This window comes from Bacillus rossius, assembly GCF_032445375.1.
Source record: "Bacillus rossius redtenbacheri isolate Brsri chromosome 4 unlocalized genomic scaffold, Brsri_v3 Brsri_v3_scf4_1, whole genome shotgun sequence".
Taxonomy (NCBI): Eukaryota; Metazoa; Arthropoda; class Insecta; order Phasmatodea; family Bacillidae; genus Bacillus; species Bacillus rossius.
In genome coordinates this window covers 20,381,148-20,407,260 of record NW_026962010.1, presented here as the reverse complement: position 1 = coordinate 20,407,260, position 26,113 = coordinate 20,381,148, and the positions used below count along the sequence as shown (strand labels likewise).

The following is a 26,113-nucleotide window of genomic DNA, read 5'->3' as shown; positions in this document are numbered from 1 at the left end:
TTTATTACAATTGGTCAGTTTTTTTCTTTTTTTCCTCCATGCTATCCACATATGCATGTGCTTTCTGCACTGCTTACAGCAAGGGATTTGTGATTTTAACTGCTTGAACTCCTGCATTTATCACTGCGTCATACCCTTTTACAGCACCTTATGCTAGTCTAGTTTCTTCCACATTCAAAATAGTTTCTTGGTTTTATTCTGTAGTAGAGCCTCCAGTATTTGACGTGAAAAATTGAAGTAATAGTTTTCTTTCAGTCCATGTCTTCTGTTTATTATTACCGGCGGTGAAAATCTTAATATGTAAAAGTAAAAAAAAAAACATGAGAGAAGAAAGGAAAGAAAAGAAATCGAGAATAGACTTCCATCCCCTACAGCTGATCACCAGCAACCCATATTGCTATCTTAACACGTAACAAATATCTCGCATCCACAGTCGAGGTTTGCTCAAAAATGGTATAAGTGACACAGTTCGTAGGTACGGCCTGTAGTTTTCAACTAAGCTGTAAACAGCATTCAAAAAGGGCATAAATGATGCAGTTCTTAGGCATGACAAGCAATTTTCAACTAAGCTCTTTTCAACTTTCTAGACAAATAAATAGTTTGGTTTTCCAGGCACTTCTAAAATTCCCGGCTAATTCAAGGTTTCCCAATTTTCACTATTGGGTGGCCACCCTGTTATATTAACTAGAATTACATTATTTCACATGGTGAAAACAATAAATCCAATAAATCTTGCGGTAATTTACAATTGTTTAAAGTTTAACATGAAAATTTTGGTTCATGAGTAAGAGATGTGAATGTTGAAGCATCTCAAACTGTCCACTTTTTATGGTGAGATTTTCTTAACACAATTAATTTACGAACATTATTAATAATCATGTTTTAACATTAAAATGATTTAAGATTTTTGTGGGTAATAATACTATTAAAAGAACACAACTACTTTCACAACAATAGCTTACATTTAGGAAAGAGATTCAGATGCAATGTTTGGAAATTCAGTGCTGCCAATTTAAAACAAACATTGCTGAACATGCACAAAGACACTATATTTACAGGTATTTGGTACATTGCTTTAAAACTTATTTTAATAAGGGCACCGTAATCCACTGTTTGTGAAAAAAACCCTATTATACAACTTTATTTTCATGCATAATACTTAAAAGTTTAAAGGGGAGAGATATCAGCATGAACTTAATTTTTATGTTCACGTCACCAAAGTTTTGATTCATGGTTCACCATGGCAAATGGCACAAAAAAATGCACGTTTTCAATGGAAAATGAAGTGGTCGTGACCACAAGCACACACAATAATGTATAATAAATAAACTCAACACTATTCGCTTTCAACTTTTACTGTTCCGCTTAAACTTTTCTAATTGTTTACTAGTAAATCCAGTGCTGTTGCAACGTAAATTATGGAAATGCTTTCACATGAAGTGGGCATTGGTAAATCCCAGGTTCGTAAAAATGAGGTTCTATTGTATTTATAGGTCCTATGCTAATTTTTTTACATTACTTATGTAGGAAATTATCTTAAGTGAGATATTTAAAGGAAGTTTTACTATACTTAATTTCAAGTGAAAGTGAACTACTGTAGAAAAAAAGTGACAGTGTTCTCCTGTGTGGATTTACTGGTGACAGAGTCATAGTTACTTCTTAAATCTTCCCTGACAGCAAGTGACCCCTGTCAAATACTTATCTCTGAGCCTCCATTCCTCACTCCCCCTCATTCTCCACACTTCACCAACCTCTCATTTTCATTCCAACTGCTTAATAACACTTTTCCTAAACCAAAATGTCTTGATTGCTATCTTTTAAATGGTTGACTTGTGCTATTTTCTTGCAAACTTGAAAGTTAAAGCACTCTTCATCTAATGATGCCTCTTGTTAGGGTGCAAGCAGAGTAAGTGATCACACTTAAGTATTGGACACATCTCGTAGCTGCTGCTACGCCATTCACAGACGAATGATCCATACAGCAGAGATTGCCACATATTTGTTTCATGAGCCCTGTTTGCAGAATTGTATGCCACTCGTTAGGTGTACGGAAAACTTCAGATAATATATTTTTCATTGCCAAATTTGGTCCAAGTTATCTGAAGTCTAAGATATCAAGAGTCTTCTATTTAAGTGTGTGTTAAAAGCGATAAAGCCCCGCCATCTCTTTTCAAATATCTTTTCCCGCAGCACAGCTTCTGTATTAAAATTTTTGTCTCGACATAGCATAGGGCATAGCTTTGGGTGCTTGTTCAAGTCAACATACGCAGGCTGGGATAATTATGTTAGTAGGGTTGTTGGAATATCACCTTTGTTTTCGAATCACGTTCTGATACAAATGTCCTCAAATATGAATATCAAATTCAAACAGTGAAAAATTTGAAGCTTTTTTTTTACATGTTAATAATTCAAAAGTTGTATTATGACAAATACATGTAAATAATTTTTTTAATAGATTTTTGTATTAATGGTTTATTTACTATAAACAACTATAAAGTATTCATTCAAATTTTGGAAGTTCTTTTAGCAGGGGCAGCGATACTGCTTATTGTTTGCTTGTTTTCAACTGATAAAAAATAATTTCAAATTGCAGATTGTCTGCCATTTGAACTTAAGCAATTCTGCTGTTAACTGTGCATACGTTGTAATAAAATATGACTAATTATATCAGGAACATTAATATATTTTAACTGGGTACAAACACACTTATATTGTACAACGATTTACTCTCAAGGATGATAGTTACATGAGGAGATATTGCATTTGGAATAAAATGGAATATTCTTTATTTGTAAGTATTTGGAATCTAATGAAATACAAACAATAAATATAGGTTTTGATAATATTTTTAATTTTGAATATTCTCAAAATGACTGTTGTAATTGCAAGTGAAAAAATAAGTTATTTCCTTGACATTTATGTCCTCGATGTTTACAGACTGGAGCCTGTTAGTTATTATCAAATTGTTACAAGGTTTGAAAGCTTGGGAGGATATTGTTTATGCCTTGTCATGTCACAAACTTGCAGAAAAATTCAAAAATTAAAATTATAGCAAAAAATTGGAAAGTCCAATTGGCTGGAACTGGTCCCTCTCAACCTGAAACATTTTTTGCAGAATGTATACACATCAGTACTTAATGTTTTTAATAATGTATTCTAGCATCTGCAGATATAGTAAGTCATCATATTCCAAGATAAGTTGCAACATATTGCACATCTTAATGTCTGTGTATTTCATGTGATAAGATTTGAAATGGTACTTCAATTATTATCTTATCTTAATATGATGGTACAGTTATATTATTATTTGTAAAATTAGTTCTTAGTTATTTAACTTTTTACAAAAAATTTTAATTACTTCTATTTTATATAATTTATTATATATAATATAATTTTACAGCAATTAATTAAGCCAAACTGAGCAAAGTGATTAAACTGTAACAATTGTTTTACAGTGGACTTGTGGGAGTGTTTACATCTTTAAGTGTATGCTAAATACCTTACTAGCGAAAATAAATACAGTTAACTAGCGACCCGCCCCGGCTTTGCACGTACGTTATCTACTATTATATCATTTAGATTTAATAAGTACATACTTATAAGTACCAAGATCTTAATATCTTCCAAGGTATGCATTTAATATATTTAAATAAAGTAACACATATTTAATTGGATAAGGATTAATACTATTTTGGTTAAAATAGGTTTGGAATACTCATTATATATTTTTTAAATTAAAAATGTTTAATGTGGGTCATCCTTAGAAAATATAATTATGCTACCGTGGACTTTTCTGCAAGCCTTTTTAACACCTACCAGATTTAGGTCTATTTACACTACTAGACCAGTGTAATTTAATGTTTATTGTGCGGCCTAAAGTACAAGCTGCTCTTTGCAAACTTTGTTTTTGTGCCCAGAGGCCAATATTTATTTAAAACATACACACATTCAGACGAGCATGAACAGCATAGGCCAGAAGACCAGTTAGTACTGTCTAGTGAACTACTGATTTGAAATAGTCATGAACTTTGAAATAAAAACTCTGAGATATTAAATTTGTTATACCTTATACAATGTTTTCTCGCATAATCATCGCACATTTTATTCTAAAGTCAAGTTTGAAAAGTAAGGGTGCGACGATTATGCGGAAAAAAACATGTTGTTAGGTAAAGTTATTCATAAACACAAAACCCTTTCATGGAAAGTACGTTTATTTAAAAAAAAGGTGGAGTATACAAGAGCACGCAAAACAATTTATATTAATAATTCATTAAACAAAAACAGGGTGTCTACTGACCCTGGAAAACCTGGAAAACCTGGAAATATCAGGGAATTTTGTAATCGGGGAATAATCAGGGAAAAATCAGGGAATTTTTGTTTGGTAGGTTGTAGTTGGCAATACGTTTTTTGTTTATTGATCAGCTTGCATTGGCGTGGCATCATGTGTATCCCCTCCCATTTTTATTTTTGAATGGTAAATAACGAACAGTTCCCACGTCCAAATTCTTTTATTTACCATCGGATTCGGAAGTGGCATAAAATCACGTGATACAAACTAATTCAAGATGGTCTGTTATCCTGCTGACGTGACGTGCTGCAATATGTGCTTCCCACGTTCAGATTATACCGACAGGTGCATTTAATTTTAAGTATCTATGGATGCCCTCAACGTAAACTGGACATTTTTGTTAGCGTTGAAAATACATATCACAGACACTTTTGGTGAAGATTCGCCATCGTTGCTAGAAATTGGTAGCTGTGGGCTTCATACAGTCCATGGTGCTTTCAAAACTGGAATTTCTGTTACACAATGGGACGTTTTTAGTTTTTTGAGGCACAGTTACTATTTGTTTAAGCACATATCTGCAAGGAGGGCAGATTACATTAGAATAACTGGATCAGAGCTTTTTCCCAAGAAATTTTGTGCAATCATATGGAATACTGCAGTTGCTGAGCGTGCCATGAAAACGTTACCCCACCTAAAGAAATTGGTTAGTGAAGTTTCTATTTCATCTCTCTCTTTCAGTGTAGTGGAATGTGCTCTTGAAGATAATCTTCTAAAAGTAAAATTGACATTCTTCCTTTTTTTGGCATCAGAGCTGGAATTGTTTCTCACAATGTTCCAAAGTGAAGCACCCATGGCACCTTTTCTCTATGATTCACTGGTTTTATTAGCTTTGGCAGGAAAATTTTGAAACCAGAAGTACTGAAGAGCTTTAGGGAGAAACGCAATGTATCTCCATTGGATGTAGATAACCAGGAAAATCTATTGACTGCTAACAATATCAAGCTGGGTTATGCAGTATGCCATGCCATCAAGAAAGAGAAAGTACCAGAAAAGTCTGTCCTGTTACAGAAAAATGATAGGACTTGTCTAAAGGTTATGGTAAAAAAAACTTCAAGACAAAAGTCCCCTGAAGTACAATCTTACCAAGGGAATTTCCTGCTTATGTCCGTCTGTGGCTTTAAATTCGGGTGTGAGGAAACAGCGTGTGAAGTACAGTTTAGAATGTTGTCTTCAAAACAGGTGGCTATCAGGACAAGAAGCTGATAACATTGAGTTATCATATCAGTTGGTATGTTCCTTGCAAGATTCTGCAGCACTGTTCTCGTCTTTTTCTCGAGAAGACGGGCGCCTTGATCACTTGTGGATGCTCATTCTTAAGGCATATACAGTAGCTTCCAAAACAGGCCTTCTAAAGTTTGTGAGGATGGTGTTGGTACTTTCCCATGGAAATGCATCATTGGAAAGAGGATTTTCAGTGAATTCTAATCAGCTGACTGAAAACTTGCAGGAAGAAATACTGATCGCACAAAGACAGATGTATGACTTTGTTCAACGTTCTGGAGGTGTAGAGCAGTATGTAAGAAATGCTAGTTGTAGGCGTAAGGAAGCCCTCCAAACAAAACAAAAAGAAAAGGAAGCTACAGACAAGAAGAAGGCAGAAAAAAGAAGAGTTGAAGAGGAGATCAAGGCATTGCAGTTGAAGGCTCGAATGTTGGATTTGGCTCGTTCTGAAGTAAGTGCAATAGACGCAAAAGTTGAGTCACTGCGAAATTGATGGGAGCTTCCTTTTACTAATTTTTTTTTGCAAAAGGAAGTGTGTGAAATATTTGTAGCAGCATCTTTTATTTGCCATCAATTGAGTCACTTTGGCCACGTTTGGAAGAAGGTAATTTTTTTACTAATTTAAGTAAGTTGAAATACTTTGAAACCCGTCAATGTAATATTATGCAATTTTTTTCAGTTCCTTGGAATGTCGTAATTGTGTTAAAGAAAACCTGGAAAAATTCAGTTTTAGACCTGGAAAACCTGGAAAAATCAGGGAATTTAATTTACTAGATCTGGTAGACACCCTGAAAACCTTTCTTCAACTTTAAATAGAAAAACCAAATCTGTGACCCGAACGCAAGCGACTTGAAACTGTGACATGAACTAACGCGTAACTACCGTCGTAGTACATACTTGCCACGAAAGAATGCGGACTATCAAATGTATTTAACTCGGCACTCGACAGAGAGCGCGCGTTGCATGCAATCGGCGAGATATCGATATTCGACTACGTGCGTGCGCTCCATACGGGAAGCAACATAACCAAACACGAATGATGCCAACTAGCGCTGGCTACATGTTTACAAGCGGTATACCGCGGCAACGCAGGTGGTCAGTTAAAGGAAATAACGTTAAAAACGTCTTTAAAAGAAAATTTACAGGTCAGACAACTTCGTATTTTCGTTAATTAAATAAGTAAGTGGTAATGTCTGAATAAATATTAGATTTCTACTTTAAAATACATTGTTTTATACGGAAAAGATACCTACACCGCGGCGACGCAGACGATCAAATAAAGGAAATAACTTTTAAAAATGTCTTTTAAAAAAAATTTACACCTCAGACAACTTCACATTTCCGTTAATTAAATAAGTAAGTTGTAATGTCCGAATAAATATTAGATTTCTACTTTAAAATACGTTCTTTTATACGGAAAAGATACCTACACAAAGCGCTCGGCATCTAATAGCGGGACCAAAAACAACATGCAATGTTTACGCCAGAAGTTTTTTTATCCCAATTTTGACGGCCTAAAATATAGGTGCGACAATTATGCGAGTGCGACGATTATGTGATGAAAGAGTGTAAACTGTGAAATTTATAAGCTGTAAACTGTTCCCAACGCATTTGGAGATATTAACTAGTTTTGCATTTTTATTATTTGTCTATTCCCGTGAATATGATGCGGATTAGTTTTCGTCAGTCTAAATATTTTTTTTTTTATAAATATCGGATGATTAAATTTGGCAATTACATATTTTACAATCTAACATTTCGTTGTTATTGGATACCGCTTACACAGTCACATTGTGCAGGTTATTTATTTTCATGTTCACAGTTTTTTTTAACTATGGCCCAATCTTTTGTGTGTTTCCTGTACACTATACACAGACTATAATTGCAGAAATAATTCACAGAAGTGTGAACTAAGTGTTGCTTTTTATACTACTACTACTACTACTACTACTACTACTACTACTACTACTACTACTACTACTACTACTACTACTACTACTACTACTACTACGATCACTACTACTACTACTACGATCACTACTACTACGACCACTACTACTACTACTACGACCACTACTACTACGACCACTACTATTATTATTATTATTATACTATTTTTTATACTATACGTTTGTACATGGCTAAACTTTGCTAAATCCATAGTTTCTTATTTGAGCTTTGTCAGTTTTAAAATATTAATAATATAATATTATAAACATTATGTTCGTAAAACAATGTGCGACCATTATAGCTACGTACAATATTGCTTTCACAAAATGTCTTTAAAATGTACTGTGGAATTATCTATGATTGATTTGCTGGTCAGGTTGGTACTACCATCAAGGGGTTAGCACTGTAATTTCATTGGTGATTAGTTAATTAACTTGCTAATTAGATTTTATGGTTTGCGTATGAACTATGAAGTAAGAATTAAGGAGGTATAGCCAGTGGTTTGTAACACCTAAAGGTGATAAAACATAGCCCTTCTAGGGTTTGACCAATGAGTGCACATCATCCAGGATTATTACATGAAAACGGTCCGTTGGATGGAACAGCTGAGAAATGCAAATGTTAGTAGTGGATATGGTCATGCTCTCAGACAAATCACTGGCTATTTGATTCATTCACTGTCACCTCGCCTGCAAGAATCAGGACCTAGACTACATAGAACATAGAACAAATCCCAAATCACCTCTATGGTAGTTCTGTGTTGTAATCTCACATCTAACTCCCAGTAAGTGTTAGAAAAATAACATTAAATAACACTGGCTGTTAAAAAGGCATTTGTGTACACTTTTATTTTTCTCTAGTTTCACATTCACACATGAAAGTTTCAATGTAACTTGAGTATGTAGTATATAGAAAAGAGTTCAGTGTTTGCATGTGTGTTATAGTGTTTTGATGTTATTTTATGTGTAAAAGTGTGTTTTTTTGTTGCACATTTGTCTTATTTTGACCCATGTGTTGGTTGTGAGCATGTGCTTGTGTGCAGCATGTGCTGCCTGTGTTGAAGCGGCTTGCATGTGTGTTTTATTCTTGGCATGCTCCCAAGGATCTGGACTCCGGGGCTAGCGGTGACGAAGCGGGTGGGAGTAGTGATCCTGATGGTATTGAGGACGAAGACAGTGATGTGTTTGACGGAGGGGATAATGGTGTAGTGACGATTAACGTTCAGGAGGTAGGAAACTAACCAACTAATATCTCACTCCTTTGCAGTCTTGTAGGTTCATGCAGATTTCCCCTGAAACAAATGCAAATATTCTTCATTTGGTTCATCTTGGCATTTTGTTACTGAGCACAGAATTCAAAACTTATTGGCTGCACTATAATTTAAATTTTTTGATTTGGTATTAGTGATTGTTTAATTACTTTTAGGCAGGTAAAATATCATTGGTTTTGAAGGTGATAGCATATTAGCATTTTCGAAGTAATATATTGGTCATTCATTCAGCATAAATACAAAATATGAAAATATGAAAACATTTTTGTGGCATATTGTGGGAATGATTTTGAGATACGCACTGTTATGTCTAACATTTTTGTATGCACAGTGGTAAAACTCTTACTGTATTATCTTGTTTGCCCACCCTGTGGGTAAATGTTTTATGAAATTTGTTTACCACAAAAAAAAAATTTAAAAACTCTGCTAGTTTTTCATTATTTGTGTGTGATGAAAATAAAAATATATCCAAAATAAAATAAAAATATTATTACTGGTTTAATTGGTTGTGACAGTTAAAGATTACGCAAATTTTTTCATGAATAAAACTTTAACTTGGAAGCTTGGAAGTCAGAACACTTGTACTCTCAGGCTGACAGGTCTGTCTGTTAAATAGAGGTTTGCGTACTGCCTCTCATAACATTACTCTTGCCTTAAGAGGGAACAACATAAATGTAAAGCCCTTCATTTAGTTTTTCCTTTGTAAATGTTTATCAATTGACCAGTTGGGTAATGTTTTTACATTTGCGCTTAAATGTTAGGAGTTAAATCCATGTGCTGTCTTTGCCAGAAGTTACAATTATAGTATAATGCTCATCAACGTTAATTATTAAGAACAATTAAATAGTGTCAAGATGTACTAAGGGAGAGATCAACGAATTTAATTCACAGTAAACTGTAAAGAAAGTAACACTTGTAGGAGTTCTAACTATATTATACGCACTTCATTTAACTTGCCATTAATACTCTTGTGAAATTAGTTTTCTTTAACAACCACTTATAATCTATTGTAATGTCTATGTAGTAGTTGGTTCTTGCCATATTACTTGTTTGAAATGCTTGTTTACAATAAAAAAAGTTCAACTTTGGAATTTTTTTTTTTTGCTTTGATGTTCACTTTGGTACAAGTGCTTCAAGTAAGCAATATTTATCATCACTAGTTTGAGGGCACAGTTTTAAAATTTATTATTTTTAAGTTCTCTGTTGGCAACTACTGTTTATTAAAATAATTTGTTATATGCTGTAGTTTTTGTACTAGTCTATTATGCATTGTTAGTTTGGGTGAAATGGCCTGTATTGGTGGTTTGGTTTTTTTTTTGTAGTGTATTTTTTTACATATTAACCTAGCATCATTTTAATGCAGTATTAATTTTATTCACTGCAAGTAGCCTATAGTTTTATAAATTACTGGTTAGTGTGTTGTGTGTACTGTGCAGTGCATTACCAAGCCAAAATTACTGAATGATTAATATTGTCTTATGTTTGCATGAGTTTATAGTCAAAACATCTTTTAATTATTAATTTATTGTCACTGTGTCTTTAAAATGTAGCAAAGGTTATGTTGCTTGTACAATTTGTGTTTCCTCACTGTTCCCAGGAATTGACTTGCATATCTCTGTACATAATTTAATTGATTCATTAATTAATTTTTAAATATACTAAGAGATGGCCGAGATTCCAATTTTAACATTCAAGCTAAGCAGAGCCTTGAAATCATAACCAATCTGAGCCAAACTGGAGTTTTCTGCTAAATTTGTAGTTAAGTCAAACACAAGCCACTAATATTTTGGAGTTATAGTTAATATTAACACCTAAATTTATGTAACAATAAACAATTAAAAAATTTAATTTTTATTATACATTAAAATGTAAATAGAAATTATTTTCAGGCATATGTTCCAACCATAAACTGTGTTTTCTTAAGTTGTAGCTACTTTATAATTAGGGACAATAATATATGGTAAATTGCTGTAAAGTGGAAATAACACAGAAAACCAGGTCAATGCACCATACAACACCAAAATGCCAGTTATTACACCATAAAGCAACAAACTGCAACAAAAATCATGAAATTAAACAGCATGTTTGATTAGAACTCAAGGCGGATTAAAAAAACTTAATAATTTAATGTATTAAGTTCAATGAGTGTCATTTATTTAGAATGGAATTAAAGATTACTTTCTTTTTATATTGCAACTGTTATTAGTAATTAATTTTTACATTATGCCATTGGTACATTTTTTAAATGCACATATACTTACTGATTTATTTTTGTTGTTCCTAGTAGTAAAAATCATATTATAAAAGTGCATCATGTATCAGTCAAAAAGATACTGTTTTGGCGAAGTAAGTATCATTAAACAAGTAAGTGCCATATTTGTTGAAAAAAAACAAAAAAAACAATAAAAACAATAGGTAACACTGAAATTTGTTGTTTTAAAATAAAATTTACTTAAAAATAAAACCATTAAATTCTGTCTCTAGTTATAACATACAAACACATTTTACATTCCATGTTGGCCCGACAATACAATCGAGAAAAATAACAAAGACAAATTTAAATCTTGAAAAGTTTATTTATATATGATTTTTAAGTTTGTTTTTTAATTTTGAATAGTTGCCAACGTCAAAGATAAATTTTTCCCTTAGGATCTTTACATTAAATTGAAAGAGTTCAAGGCAGTCTTTAATTATTTATCCTCAAAACAAAAACAAAATAAACAGTAGATAATAACTCACATTGCCAGATGATTTAACACATATTCAATGTAGCGCGTCGCTCGACTAACCAAAAAAATAAATAAATAAATAATTCCCCCCCCCCCCTTCACTTTTTTTTATTAACCACGCAGTTGCCTTCCTTTTACAAAGCTAGAAACAGGGTGGCAACCCCGTGGGCCAACCGACCAATCACAACACAGAATCCAGTACCTGTCCATATAGGAAAACATACTGAAAAAATGTTTCTCTAAAAGTCTGGGAATACACCAACTCAAGGCTCACTCTGATTGGCTGGCAAGACAGCGCCCAGCGAAAGTTGCAGTCTATTGCTGCGCAGTCATGCGTCCACATGCTGGGTTTTTCTAACAATGCACTAACTTGAGGCGTGAAAAATAACTTGCTGGCGCCAGAGTGTCACGCCTGTTTTTTTTTTCTAACCCTTCTAGAATGTTGCAGTATTACTACCCAGATATGCCTTAAAATTTTAACAAAACTTAATTAATACACATACAATTGTAAGTGTTTAAGTAAACAAATAATAAAACACACTACATTCAGCTTTATACAAAACATAACATAAATGAATAATAATCACTATTAAAACACAAACAAAATACTTGAAATGCCTATGCATAATAAATGAAACATTAGTACAAAATAATTTTAATATATTCAAAAACATTAACTTAAAACATTCATAGTCAAAGTGTTATTGCGTTATTGGTAGTAGGGGGCAGTAATTCTGCAATGTTACATTATAAACCGGCAACCAAAGGAGAAAATTGTTAATGTGGTAACAGTTAATTTATTGTTTTTTCAACACTACATTGTTTTCCACCATTTTATTGCACATAAGATTAATATTATGAACATGGAACTTGGGCACAGACTATTGCAGAAACATATTGCATTGGAAAAATTTTGAGATATTGATTCATAACTTTCAAGAGTACTGTAACCATGTTGTCTGTAAAATGGTGTAAGAATATAAGAATATAAACGTTTAGGTGCCAATTTTTTTCCATGCTAATGTGTATTGTAAACTAATACACACTCAGATATACCTCTTTTTTGTATGCTCAAATGTAAATATTACATTTAACATATTTCTGCTAACACTTGTGAGATTGAGGTGATAGCTTGAAATTAGCGATTCTTGAGATAGCTGAATGGGATGGCTTGAAAATAGTAATTGTAGGGATAGTTTGAAAATAGTGATTATTGTGAGGACTTGAAAATTACAAGCCAAGCAATTAACCTTGACTATTGAGCTGAAGTTGGACAAAATTGTGAATGTGAGTTGACTTTCAAGCTAATGTGAAGCTTGGCTTGGCTTGGCTTGGCTTGGCTTGGCTTGGCTTAGCTTGAGTTTTCGAATTTTTACCCATCTCTAATTTGGATCAATGTAACCCTAAAACCCAAGAATTTAGAGAAATAAAACATTTTTTTGAATCACATCTGGCATGAAAATTGCATTTTTTTTTTTCAAATAGAATATTTCTTTTATTTTAAGAATTTAATATAGTTGGAATAAAATTATACTCTCAGAAAAAAAAAAACAACTGTGGAGGATTTCGACATTTTTGATTTTATACATGGGTATTAAAAGTTCACAATTAGATTTTTATTGGGTTCCAAGACTGTCCAGCTTAGTAGGAAGCTATGTGTAGACTGGTGGGTTTTGAAAGACTTAAATGTCTGTCGCAATTCATCTTAAAATAACCATAGTTTAGGTTTGGTTTGGGGCACACTTTTATCTTTCTTATTTTATATTTATATTTGGTACCTAGTAATCACTTTCTCTCCCTTTGAAAAACTTCCTAAATATCTTTGTTTTGTATCAAAATGTTTCTTACTTCCACCTTCTGGAAGCCTTTAAGCTGTTTGAACCCCTGGTCAGTAATCAGGTACACTGCACTACTTGGCATTCAGGTTTGTGTCTAGTTTCTAGTTGTGGCAGTCAGACAGTAGTTAGCTCATTTGTTTCTCTGCTGTTGAAGCTGTTCAATTACTTTTGTTTTCATACTTTTTGTGAAACGGAATTGGTGGAATGGCTTAGAAAAGGCAGAGGGGGAAATTCTGCCCATATCTCAGACGTTGTGGCCGTGGCATGGCACAGGATGAATCTGGAATGTTCCGGAACATGTCTTGAGATTATAGTGGGCATTCAGAGGTATACTAGGTTTGACAAATAAGACAGGTAGACATCAGGGATGAAATTAGATGCATGTATGGATGTTTACAATTAACAAGCAAATGATAACACAATATGACCTACCATACTGCGAAGCTGAGATCATTGATAGGCATATTTGTATTCATAAATAGGAATACAAATGTATTAGCAAATAATATACTAATATGAATGTGTTCATATTTACAGGTGTGAATACAATACAGTTGTATTCATATTTACGTATTAGAGAATATGAGTACAATACATGAATAAAATATTCATATTCACATTTATATTTTCAAATATGTACAAATATTCAAATTTGCATATTCATATTAGCATATTTGTATTTGCCTGTTAGTGAATACGCAAATTTACCACCTTCATTGATATTCACACTGTTTTCTCAAGCTCTTGACCACAATTTTGGGTTCTTTCCACAATCCTATGGGACAACTTATGATCCACACCCCAACAGTCCACTCTCTCCCTAAATAATGCCTTTTAATATTTTATTTATTTTATTTTTGTCCATTTGACCAAACAGATGTTTTCATATAATGGTATAGGACTTGTCATAATATAGGTTAAAAATACAATTGATTCGCCTAGTTCCAAAACTTATGTCCAAAAACTAAAATTTGCCAGGAAACGAAAAAATAAAAATAAAAATTCTAACAACGCTTTAAATATTTGTTTTGTTAAAGTTTTTGATATACATTTGCAGAATATTTTTGGAATTTTTACATTTACTACCAAAAAATATTAACTTTTAGTTTAATTACAAATTTTAAAGACATGACGATTTTTTGAAGTAAAGAATGGACTAAATGGGTTTAGGCACATTTTCCTACTCGCATTAGGTAATTTGGGTACTAAAGTTAGAAAATTCAATTGTTTGTAAAACACTTTTACTATCTAAAAAATTAAAAAAAAAACTATGCCTGGACATAAAAAACTGTAAAAAAGAAAGTTATATTGCTGTATTAGAATTTCATCATGTTACACTCATAGAATATTTTCATCTACAGGTATTTGAACAGCATCATCGCCAGCTATGTTTTCCTGGCTGTTATCTTCTCTTTGTAAAATGACATCTTGATCTATAAAAAGATTGTTTATAGAATGGAGGTTTGGCTGCATGTCCCACTCAGGCCCAGAGTGTTTTTGGTAGAGAGACCTCATATCATTCAATTTCACGGCCTTTACAATGACACCTTTATTAATAATTTTTGGTGTAGTTTCATTCTAGGATTTAACTTTTTTTTACATGCTTTATATTAGTTTCACCTGTATGTTTGTCTGTCCGTCTGTAACTCTTTCGACTAAGAGTGAGTGACTCATCACTGTAAAATGTCCCACCCATTTCATTACGTTCGTTAGCCGAGCGGTCTAAGGCGCGCGACTTCTGTGACGTCAGCTTTCGGATTCAGCGATCGTGGGTTCTACTCCCGGCCACGCCGGAAAAAAAAATGTTTTTTTTCCCCGGTAAATTCTAATATTATATCCATACATCTAACTGCAAATGATTCGTAGAGACTTTACCATTTCTTTGTGACGTTGCAACTCCAAATAGTTATCTCAGATGGTAATAGGTAGTGTCGGTAACTCATTTCCCTATGATAATTATACATAAATATAGTTTAAAAAACTAAAAAAACATGCTTTTAAAGAATATCAAACTAAAAAGTTAAAAATAAATATAGTTTAAAAAACTAAAAAACATGCTTTTAAAGAATATCAAACTAAAAAGTTAAAAATAAATATAGTTTAAAAAACTAAAGAAACATGCTTTTAAAGATTATCAAACTAAAAAGTAAAAAATAATTTTAAAATTAAATTTATGACAATAGTATATAAGCAATACTAGTATAAATGAGAAAAAAGCATGGGGCGCTTAATATTCAAAAAATATGGCACAAAGCGCCTCAAGCTTTTTTCTCATTTATACTAGTATTGCTTATATACTATTGTCATAAATTTAATTTTAAAATTATTTTTTACTTTTTAGTTTGATAATCTTTAAAAGCATGTTTCTTTAGTTTTTTAAACTATATTTATTTTTAACTTTTTAGTTTGATATTCTTTAAAAGCATGTTTTTTAGTTTTTTAAACTATATTTATTTGCAGATAATCTTTGCTACACCCACATTCATGTTGTAACCAATCTCATCTTGCACTTTAATGGTCGTGTTGTGCTTTGTTAGGATAATTTATTTACTAGCCTTAACCCGAAAATGCCAGTTTGCTGGAGCTTTCGCAGTATTTGGTATTGCTGGAGTTTCTCCATGTTTCTGAATGCCCAATATGGCTGTTTTACAGTCATGTACATCCATATCAGTGGCCAATTTATAAACAGTTCCAACATCCTTGAAAAGTTCTTCATACTCTTGAGGGTTAACATTAATTGATCTTTCGATTCTGCCAAAAGTACGATCTGGGGGTATGTAGAAATTACTACAACTGAGGTCAGAAGAATGATTTCTTTTACTCCTGGTGAAGCATTTTTTTGCTAGTCAAGTGCAAACCATTTCGACAACAATAGCATTTATATTTTGTCCCCCATAAACATCTGAGACAATGCTTTCTAAATTAGTGTTGCACAGACGGTGGTAAATTGCTGAAGCTATTTCACAGGAACCTTTGGCTTACTCACTTTCCAGCCAAATACAGCTGAATGTGTTTTCTTTTGTTTGTTTATCTTTGGATAAACTCTCACACACTATCAAGTTATAACAGTACATTTGTCTGAGGTAATAAGAGAACTAATCAGACAACTTGGGTAGGACAAGATTTGTTTTTGGCAATCAAAACAAATAATTTTTACTCCTTTAACAAGATTATGAAGATTTCCGAAAAAAGCCTTGGCCTTGACATTGTGTACGGTAACCTCAGCATTTAATTTAGCTTTTTTTTCTTCACCAGTTGTAAATTTCAGTTGCTCCTTATGCATAAGGCAAAATGAACACACCTCAGTTGCCGGCAATTCAAACCCAATGTTAAAGTCTCTTTAAAACACAGTCCAAAAAAAGTATTATTTCACTTTCATGTCATTTTCACTTTGTTCGTTGTACATTTGACATAGTTTTGCAATGGGCAAATCACTGCTTAAGTAAAATATGTGTATGTTTGTTGGTCAACTGAATGAATTGATTTTATGACAGCTCTGACAGTTTCTTTTTTATTTGTGAAAGCATTAGATATTGTGTCCCCTTTTTTGTCTACAGGTGTAGTGCCTTGTACAAAAATTGGTACAAGAGAATACGACAGGGGAGTGGTTGAAATGATGTGGCATACTTGCATGCTTATATGCTTGCACACTTGAATACTTGCACACTTGGCATACTTGCACACTTATTTAACACTTGCATACTTGCCTACCTAGTTAATACTTGCATACTTGAATATTTGCACACTTGCATACTTTCACACTTGCATACTTTCACACTTGCATACTTTCACACTTGCATACTTTCACACTTGCATACTTTCACACTTGCATACTTTCACACTTGCATACTTTCACACTTGCATACTTTCACACTTCTCATACTTTCACACTTCTCATACTTTCACACTTCTCATACTTTCACACTTCTCATACTTTCACACTTCCCATACCTTCACACTTTCCATACTTTCACACTTCCCATACTTGTGCAATAGTGTAATTTATACTTAATAGTGCTTGTTTACTTGCATATATATATTTTTTATTTGTGGCCTCTGTTTCCTATACTTAATAATACAACAAGCATGCAGGTCGCTTGTGTCATGTGTGGACTCCATGCACACATTTTTTTTCTTAAATTTAGGAAATAAAAAGGGCCACAATTTCAGCATTTTCGCCTTGAGAAACAACATGGTGCTGCGCCCTCAGGTGTTTGTGTCTGCACACACACGTGCATTGTTGAACTGGTTGCGGAACTTCACGTTCTGCATGGTTGCCTAACAGAGCTCGGAGCAGCTCTTAGCCAGCAGTAGCTTTTCGCCTCAGCGGCCGTTTGTGGGCTTTATGGTCATGCCTGTATTTATGCCTAAGTGAATCTGCTTTCTGAATGTTTATCATCATCCTGAAAAGAATATGCTCATAACTTAAGCATTGTGCACACCAAGTGAAAGTGCCTTTTTTTTACATTTTCACTTGCAGGTATTTAAGATGGAGTATTGTTTTAAATCTTTAAGAATGCCATTGTTTTGCTTGAAGAAGCTAGCGGGTTAACCGTGACCCTCCCTGTTGCACCTCACTTTCTTAAAACATTAAACAATATTAAATTTAAACAAACTTAAGGATTTTGAACATTCTACAGTACTAAGATTTATTTAACTGAAATAATTGTAAGAAAATGACTGTTACAATTCTTTCCAAAAAGAAGTTGGAACCAGTAGTAAATGTATGGATTCTATACTTGCATATAAAAAAATATTGTACTAGAAACTTTTTTTTTTACATAATTCCTTCTATTTCACAAGTAAAACATTTTCATAATACACTATTACAATTACAAGTAAATAACACTTAATATCCTCTATTATATGATTACAGTTATTTCCAAACAAACCATCATAAAAAAACACACATGCATGCACTCACATTGTTATGTCACTTGTGTAATTTGCCTAAGATATAACAGTATATGATGCTTTTAGTTTTTTAAATATTAAATTTGTTTTTAAGTCTTAAAGGGTATATTTTAGGGAGAAAGTGGACGGTGGAGTGTTGTTTTTTTCCTCTAGGATGTTGAAAAGTACAAAAAATTGTGATCTAGAACTTAAAAAAACAGTGTAAAATTAATGAAGGTGATAAATTTGCATATTCAATGATAGGCGAATATGAATAAGTGAATACAATTATGTAAATTTAAGTATTTGTACATATTTGTGAATACAAATTTGTGAATATGAATATTTTATTCATATATTCGTATTCTATAATATGTGAATACAAATATTCATATGACAATATAAATACAACTGCATTTGTATTCACACCTGCAAATACGAATATACAGTAGACTCCCAATTATCTGGGGTAATGACTGTCTAAGGGTCCTCAGATAACAAACAAAAAAAAAAAAAAAAGTTAAAGCAATGTCTGGAAAAAAAAAATTTGTTTAGTTAAAAATTGTTTTATCCTGACAGTCTAGACAAACACTGTATAAGTTTGTACGTAATAGGTACTAAAGTTAAGACGTAATTTACAGGAAAAGTGGCAGTTAATGTCACTAAATCATAGTCGTATTTTACTGTTGCTTTATTTTACGTCTAGCTGGTCAATAATTTTTAATTTTTGTTGAATATCATGTACTACTATTTTGCATTTATTACTGGACATAACTGTCTAAAGATTGTGACAGGAAAAAAATACCGCTACTTAGCGACGGCTGCCTTGAAACTGCGCAGACCAGTTATTGCTCGAGTGAGTTATGTCACAGCCACGCCGTGCCAGCGTCATCCTGAGCGCGGTTCACAAGGGCACGTGGAACACAATTGCGTGCGGCTTACACGGGTGCGTTTATAATTTGCTCTAGCAGTTTCGAAGTTCATGGTGCATACTAACACTTACCAACTATGTATGCACTTTGTTTGACAGCATTTTTCATCTTGAGTCACAGCATAAAATGCTCTTGTCACATCAATAGATCACAAAAATAGTCAAAAATTATTTTTGTTGTCATTTATGGAAGTAAAATACGGAACGGCTAACCCGCAAACTGGATAACCCATACCCGAATAATTACAGGTGTGAATACGAATACAAGTCTACTGTATTCGTATTCATACCTGTAAATACAAATATTCCCATCACTTGCACTGAGAATTCATAACAAAAACTGAGCTGAGCTCTCAAACTGATTTTTCTTTAATTTTCAAATTAATTTGACATTAATAATACTAACTTTTTTGGTACACACATGCCATCTTTTCTCCACATAATAATTTTAACCTTATTTTTTCTTATTTAAATCCTTGGTCGGTTAGGCCATGTCATTGCGGACTAATGGGGAAGCTTCAGTTTTATTCTCTGTTAGAAAAAAAATGTTTTCCTTATATTTGTTTGGTTTAAGTTATAGTATAATTTAATGTGTAAGTTTCTTTCTTATGTGTTTAAAAACATTAACCATATTCTTGCTTGGAAAAGTGAAAGTGCTTTTCTTCTGCATTTTTTGTTTTTGTTTTTTTAACAAATAACATGTAACTCGTTTCAGACAACAGATGAACCAGACACTGGGAGTCATGCTCCGATTGAGTCTGAAACGGTGAGTGTTGTCTAATTAATATGTCAAAGAAATCAACTAAATAAATTTGGGACAAAACATTTTACTCTTATATTTGCATAAAGAGGTTTTTGAAACTGTAATTGATAGAGGCCATCTTGTTGTTGTTGTGTAGTTTTGTATTTTTGAGCTGTATTGAGCTGTATTTATACGCAAACAATGGAGAGGGATTGCAAAAATTTAGTTTTATGACTACACAGCTTATTAAATAATTCCGTTTTTCAAATTATTGAGTGAAATGAAATAATTTGAGCTTTAAAAAAAGTTTTTTTTTTACCTATGACCTCTTTAATGCTTAGTTGCAAAATATTTTTAATTTTTTATTACCTATACATATAATAAAATAAAGATGTAATATGTAATATATATTTTAATTTTTTTTTTTTTACTTTTACATTTGGAATTTAGATTGAAAAAATTATTTTAACACTAAAGTACAAAAATTATTACTAATTTAAAAATTATCTCTAAGGTTTAACGTGTGTAGTGTTGTTTTTCCTGTGTACTGGTAAAAAATATTACAGGTTTAAATCTTACTAAAATTATATTCAAAATAAAACTTTGGTCACCTGGTTCTTGTGTTCCCTGCCATCGCTCCTGGCGTTTAAGACGTTTCATATAAGAGTTTAGCTTTCCAATAACAAACATTAAGTAGTAAATTGGCATTTTTTATGTAAGACTAGCCGGAGTACCCGTGCTTCGCTACAGCAGTCTACAAGAGAACACATTCGCACTGCTCATTACATAAGTGCCCCTCCTCGTGGGCGCGCCACTGTCGTTGCAGAAACAGTTACCATGCAAATACAGAAAGAATCCTCAATGAAGTGGCAAAATAGCATCAAGAAGAATTAAATTCTGCGTTAGGGGTGGTTTTCTCGAAAACACACCTTGTTTTTCAAAGGTCAAAGTCTAATCACCAAGCTTTTAAACACACAAATTTCATAAAAATCAGTCCATTACATTTTGCATGATGCTCCAACAGACGAAAACACTTGGGTTTACAGTTTTATAATACTGTATTTACCTGCAGAAGGGTCACCCCTTCCCTATGGGTCGCAGCCTTAATTTTGGTGGAAAAAAAATCTAATTTCCACTGTAAGGGTTGCCCCTGTGTATGGGTTGCAGAACCATATATCCATCTTCATTAGAGTTCTGTGGATACGAGCGAAGTGTTCTTTTTCTCAGCTTATTGGTACGTACGAAGAAAATGACACTGACGTTAATATGACATTGGCGTTAACCATTGGCTTTTCTTCGTCTGGAGGGTGTGAGGCAGTCCACAACACCACACCCCTTTTTTCCCTTTTTTATGACCCATACAATTCCCGCACACACTTAACAAGCAAAAGGAGACGACTGCTATTTTTTTATACCCCTTTTCCCTTTACTCTCTCTCTTTCTGTCTTCTCTCTCTCTCTCTCTCTCTCTCTCTCTATATATATATATATATATATATATATATATTACTCCAGCCTCATGGTAAACTGCGTGATAGTTTTTGTAGACGAACTGACAAAGCGTACCTTGCCGCATATTCTCTCACCACGACAAAAAGATGTTTATATATATATATATATATATATATATATATATATATATATATATATATATATATATATATAAACATCTTTTTGTCGTGGTGAGAGAATATGCGGCAAGGTACGCTTTGTCAGTTCGTCTACAAAAACTATCACGCAGTTTACCATGAGGCTGGAGTAATATAAAAGGTGCTCTTATAAACTCCAGCGATGGCTGAAGTTTTGAGTAGGTATTTTTCGTTGAAAGCGTGGGGAAATCTCATTCAAAAACAATAATAGTTGGGCACATTTGCATCACGAACACCTGTCAAGATAGTCACGTTAATTGTGTGAGTGCCAGTTCAAGGGACATTTACAATGAAGAGAGGGAGTGAGAACTGTCAACACTGCCACATGGTGTAACACGCACATATGCACACTCTTGCTCTCTCTCTCTTTCTGTGGCTGGTTTATTTTTAGATGTTCCCCTCCTCTTCGCAGCACAACAGACGCCACTTTCTTCCTGGTGCCCTGACCCGGGCGGCAGACATGGAACACGTACAATAATTGTGCTATTCTTGGAGCTTCGTGCGACTGCTTAGTTATTTTGATTAAATAGTTTATACTTCCTCATGGAGTTATAATTATTAATAAGTAATAACCAACATAGGTTAGTTATTTACGCACATATTCAACTATACAGTACAATATTATTTTTTGTTTAATACAAACTTTGCATGTGGGTCGCAGTACATTTTTTTTTTTACACTAAAAATCGGTATTAAAAATGGGACCCTTACGTGGATAAATACAGTATTGTAGATGTGAGGACTATGTCTCATGCATTATGCAGTGAAAGGTGTGTGACTAGTATTGAAGGGAATACCAATTGTGTAATGTAGCCCATTATAAAACAGGCGAACAGGACACTGAAATGAAAACTGACAGTTACAATAAACTTTGAGAAAATAAAAATTGCCAGCAGCGCAGTAAAGCAACACAATGGCCAAGATCAACAGTTAAAACTTAAAACCCACCCAAAAAATTCTAAGGGTGAGCAGCTCGATTAGTGCCGGACTACAGAATGTGCTGAACTCTAGAATTCTGAAGTAAGGCTTTTCACTGAAGTAGTGTGATATTATTTATTTACATTGCAAACTTAAAAACCTTGGCTGTTATTTAATGTTTAAATTAGCTGTACCTGGTCATGCGTTGTTGTGGCTCAGTCTGATTAAATGGATAAGAAAGAAAAGAGAAAGCACGCAAAGTTTTTGTAATTTGTTTGAATTAGGTACACATATACAAAGCATCTTTCTCTGTCTTGCTATGTATGTCCTATAAATCTTATATTTCTCTATATAAATATATATATGTGTGTGTGTGTTTCTGTCTATATCTAAATATATCTCCCTGTCTGTATCTCTACAATTCTATTTATTTATATATCCATCACACTATCTTTCTATATTCCTCCATATATCTATTTATCTCCACCTCTATATCTCTATGTCTCTCTCTATCTCTCTGTGTGTATATCTTCCTATGTAGTATGTCTTTATCTTTACAAAACAGAAGATGAACACACACATATTCATTTATATATATATACACACACATACATATCTATATTTTATTCTATCTTTTTACCTGTCACAGGTGTGACATAGGTATATAAAAACACGCACTTATACAAATGCAACATTGTGTCAAAATTTCAAAGCAATCGTAGAAGAACTTTTAGAAATTTAAAATTTTGAACAAACAAACTTTTGCATTTTTATTTATATAGATAATGTGGGTATAAAGTGTGTGTGCTAATGCATGCAACTTGTGGCAAAATAATAGAATGCATTTATGTTTGGTGCTTGCTCAGGTTAATAAGCTACAGATCAGAATGGCTGCTTTCATTATGCTTTATGTGGACCTTTATACGGCTGGTTTATCACAGGTGTTTGTGCAAATAGCATGCAACGCATGGATAAATATGACATCTTGCTGTTTGATTCAGCTTCGTCAGGTGGCCAGAAACAGTGGGAAATAGTGAGTAAGTGTATGAAAGAAAAACTTTGGAAAGGAGGGAATTATGAAATATGGAATTCAATGGTGTTTGAATTAGTAATAGGTGGTATAAAACATGGGGATGCAAGTGGATGAGTGAAATAAATTCAAATCAATGGAATACAGGTGAAAGAATATTAAATGAAAGTAATTAATCTGATGTTAAGGGTCTGGGTTTAAAGATAAAATGCTGGAATTCTTCTCAGCATCTTTCTTCTGAGTAGTTGTTGAGGTTCAAAATATTTATTTGCTGGATGTTGAGTTTCTTTAATTCTCTAATGTATTGTAGGTTTATGCTGGCAAGGGCATGCTAGGTGTCTGCTTTGGCCATTCACACTTAGCCTGAGCATGTTTTTGGGGAGTTTATATTCTGCATGGCAGAAATTGTATTGTCACTTTTGCACTACCTGTGTTTCCTGTGGCTCGGGTGTGGCTGCCTTGAGAAGTTAATACACATGCCCAATGCTTAAAACTCTCTGCTAATTACGTTAGTGTATTAAATTAATGTTATATTTGTGCAGTATTGCCACTGCTGCAAAACCTAATCCACAGCTGCATCTTCTTCAGAAAGTTAGTCTTAGAAGAGCCATGCATACTTGGTTGATTTCTGCTCTCGTGGAGTATTTTTTTTACTGTTTTAAATACTGTCAATGAAACCTCCCCCCTCCCCCAACACTATTTATTTGGTATCATTTGTGACATTCTGTCGCAAGAATAGGCAATTCAGTAGTCCAGCACAAGAAACATGTTTTGATTGTATTTAAAAATTTGTTTGCTTCATTTCTCCACGAGGTTTTTGAATTTCGTAAGAGTGTGTAGATGTAAAGTACTTTACAAACAGTTGTGGTGATGCTGTGAAGTAACTGCGTGTGGCAGCCGCCTCAGCCGGAGCAGCGAGGACCTGCGCCGGGGGCCAGCGGGGAGGGCCTGCCCTCCGGCTGGACGATGCAGGTGGCCCCCAACGGCCGCATGTTCTTCATCGACCACAACGAGCGCACGACCACGTGGGTGGACCCGCGCACGGGGAGGGCCAGCCCCATGCCCAACCAGAGCCAGCCGCCCAGCCGGCGGCCGGAGGACGAGCTGGGCCCGCTGCCCGAGGGCTGGGAGGAGCGCGTGCACACGGACGGCAGGATATTCTTCATCGACCACAGTGCGTCACACACATTTATACCTTCGTGTAGTTTGTGCTTTGCGAAAGAGAAAAGCTTGAAGGTTTTCTTTGATGCAAAAAGTTTTTCGGTTGTCTGTTTTTAAAGCAGGAGGTCTATAAGTCACAAAGAAGTAATGAAATTAACAAAAATTTAGTATGGTAACAAAAGTCATGGAAATGTTTCACTATAACCAGTAATGGGGTTAGCTATCTATCATACGTAAAACTTTGTAGTAACGGACGGCCAGAAGCGTCCTATATTCAGAAATAAATTGTTATCCTTAACCTCACCTAAAGAAAATAAAAAAAATTAATGGAATACTATAACAACAAAGTTTACCTAAAACTTATCCATCTTCACATACACATCACATGATCACACACAGAGTACTACATATGAGTTTCAATTTCACTTATTTTCAAACCCTCTGCATCACATTTTTTTCAAGAAATACAATTTTAAATAATCTTGTTTCTTCCACAGCTGGGTTAATAGTTTTTCTTTTTCGTGCACATGATTCACATCAATTTTTTTTCTTGAAGTGTTGAGATTTTTTATTTTTGAGACATTGTTCATTCCCTCTAAGATCATGCAAATTACGTGAAGTAAAGCATTAAATTAAACAAATATATTTTTTTTTATTTATTTATTTTTTATTTTTGTGTAAAACATGCATGTGGGCACGAAAGCAACGAAGGGGTTATCCACTTTGTTGGTAGGGTTGGTAGCCCAAAGTTCGTAGGTAAAGCATCCACATGGCAGCTCTAGTTTAGTTGTGACTGTCATGGCTGTGCATTTATGTTGCTAAAGCCAAACATGAAGAGAGGTGGGGATGATGGAATTGACATGCAGTACGTGTCATTTTGTAACTGTGGCAACCCTTGTGCACACCCGTTGTGCCAACTGCCATTCTCGCCCAACTCATCTTCTGTCCGCTGGTGTCTCCTCTGCCGCTCTCCTTCGGTAGCTGAGCACGTGGCTTTGTTCAGTCACCTCTCTGATTTGATAGCGTGCTGTAGGGTCATAGAGGGAGCTTGTAGGATCGCAGCGTGGACAAGAACGGCGTGTTTTCGAATCCATGTGTTATTGTTTGACCACATGGGAGTGAGGTTTGCAGCAAGGTGTGTGGGACGCTCTAAGAGCCCACGTGTATTAGAATCCAGAGCATGCCCCTTGTGAGCCAGGTCTTTGTGGAAACGAGTGTAGTACACGGGTGGCACTGCATCAAGAACAATACCCTTCAGGCACTTCTGTTTTCCCTCTCGCATTTGAACTGCTGATGCACTCCCTCGCCAGACTAGCAGACAACACACTTTTAAATATCTGATCATTTAAATATCTGATCATTTAAATATCTGATCATTTTAAATCCTATGTTAGATCCACACAGTTACAGTTAACACAGAACTTTCTGGTAAAA

At 34.0% G+C, this 26,113-nt stretch overlaps 1 protein-coding gene across 12 annotated transcripts in view; it reads left to right on the top strand.

The window, feature by feature from the left end:
• Window positions 1-26,113, top strand: part of LOC134541577 (E3 ubiquitin-protein ligase Nedd-4) — a 122,924-nt gene that overhangs the window by 64,337 nt on the left and 32,474 nt on the right. For 8 of the 12 annotated variants that reach the window (XM_063385103.1, XM_063385093.1, XM_063385095.1 and 5 more), the window contains 3 exons: window positions 8,622-8,747; window positions 19,896-19,946; window positions 24,416-24,692. In XM_063385103.1, the coding sequence (XP_063241173.1) occupies window positions 8,622-8,747; window positions 19,896-19,946; window positions 24,416-24,692 (454 nt within the window). The remainder of the gene's footprint in view (window positions 1-8,621; window positions 8,748-19,895; window positions 19,947-24,415; window positions 24,693-26,113) is intronic. The other 4 variants (XM_063385100.1, XM_063385099.1, XM_063385098.1 and 1 more) reach the window with 1 other exon arrangement.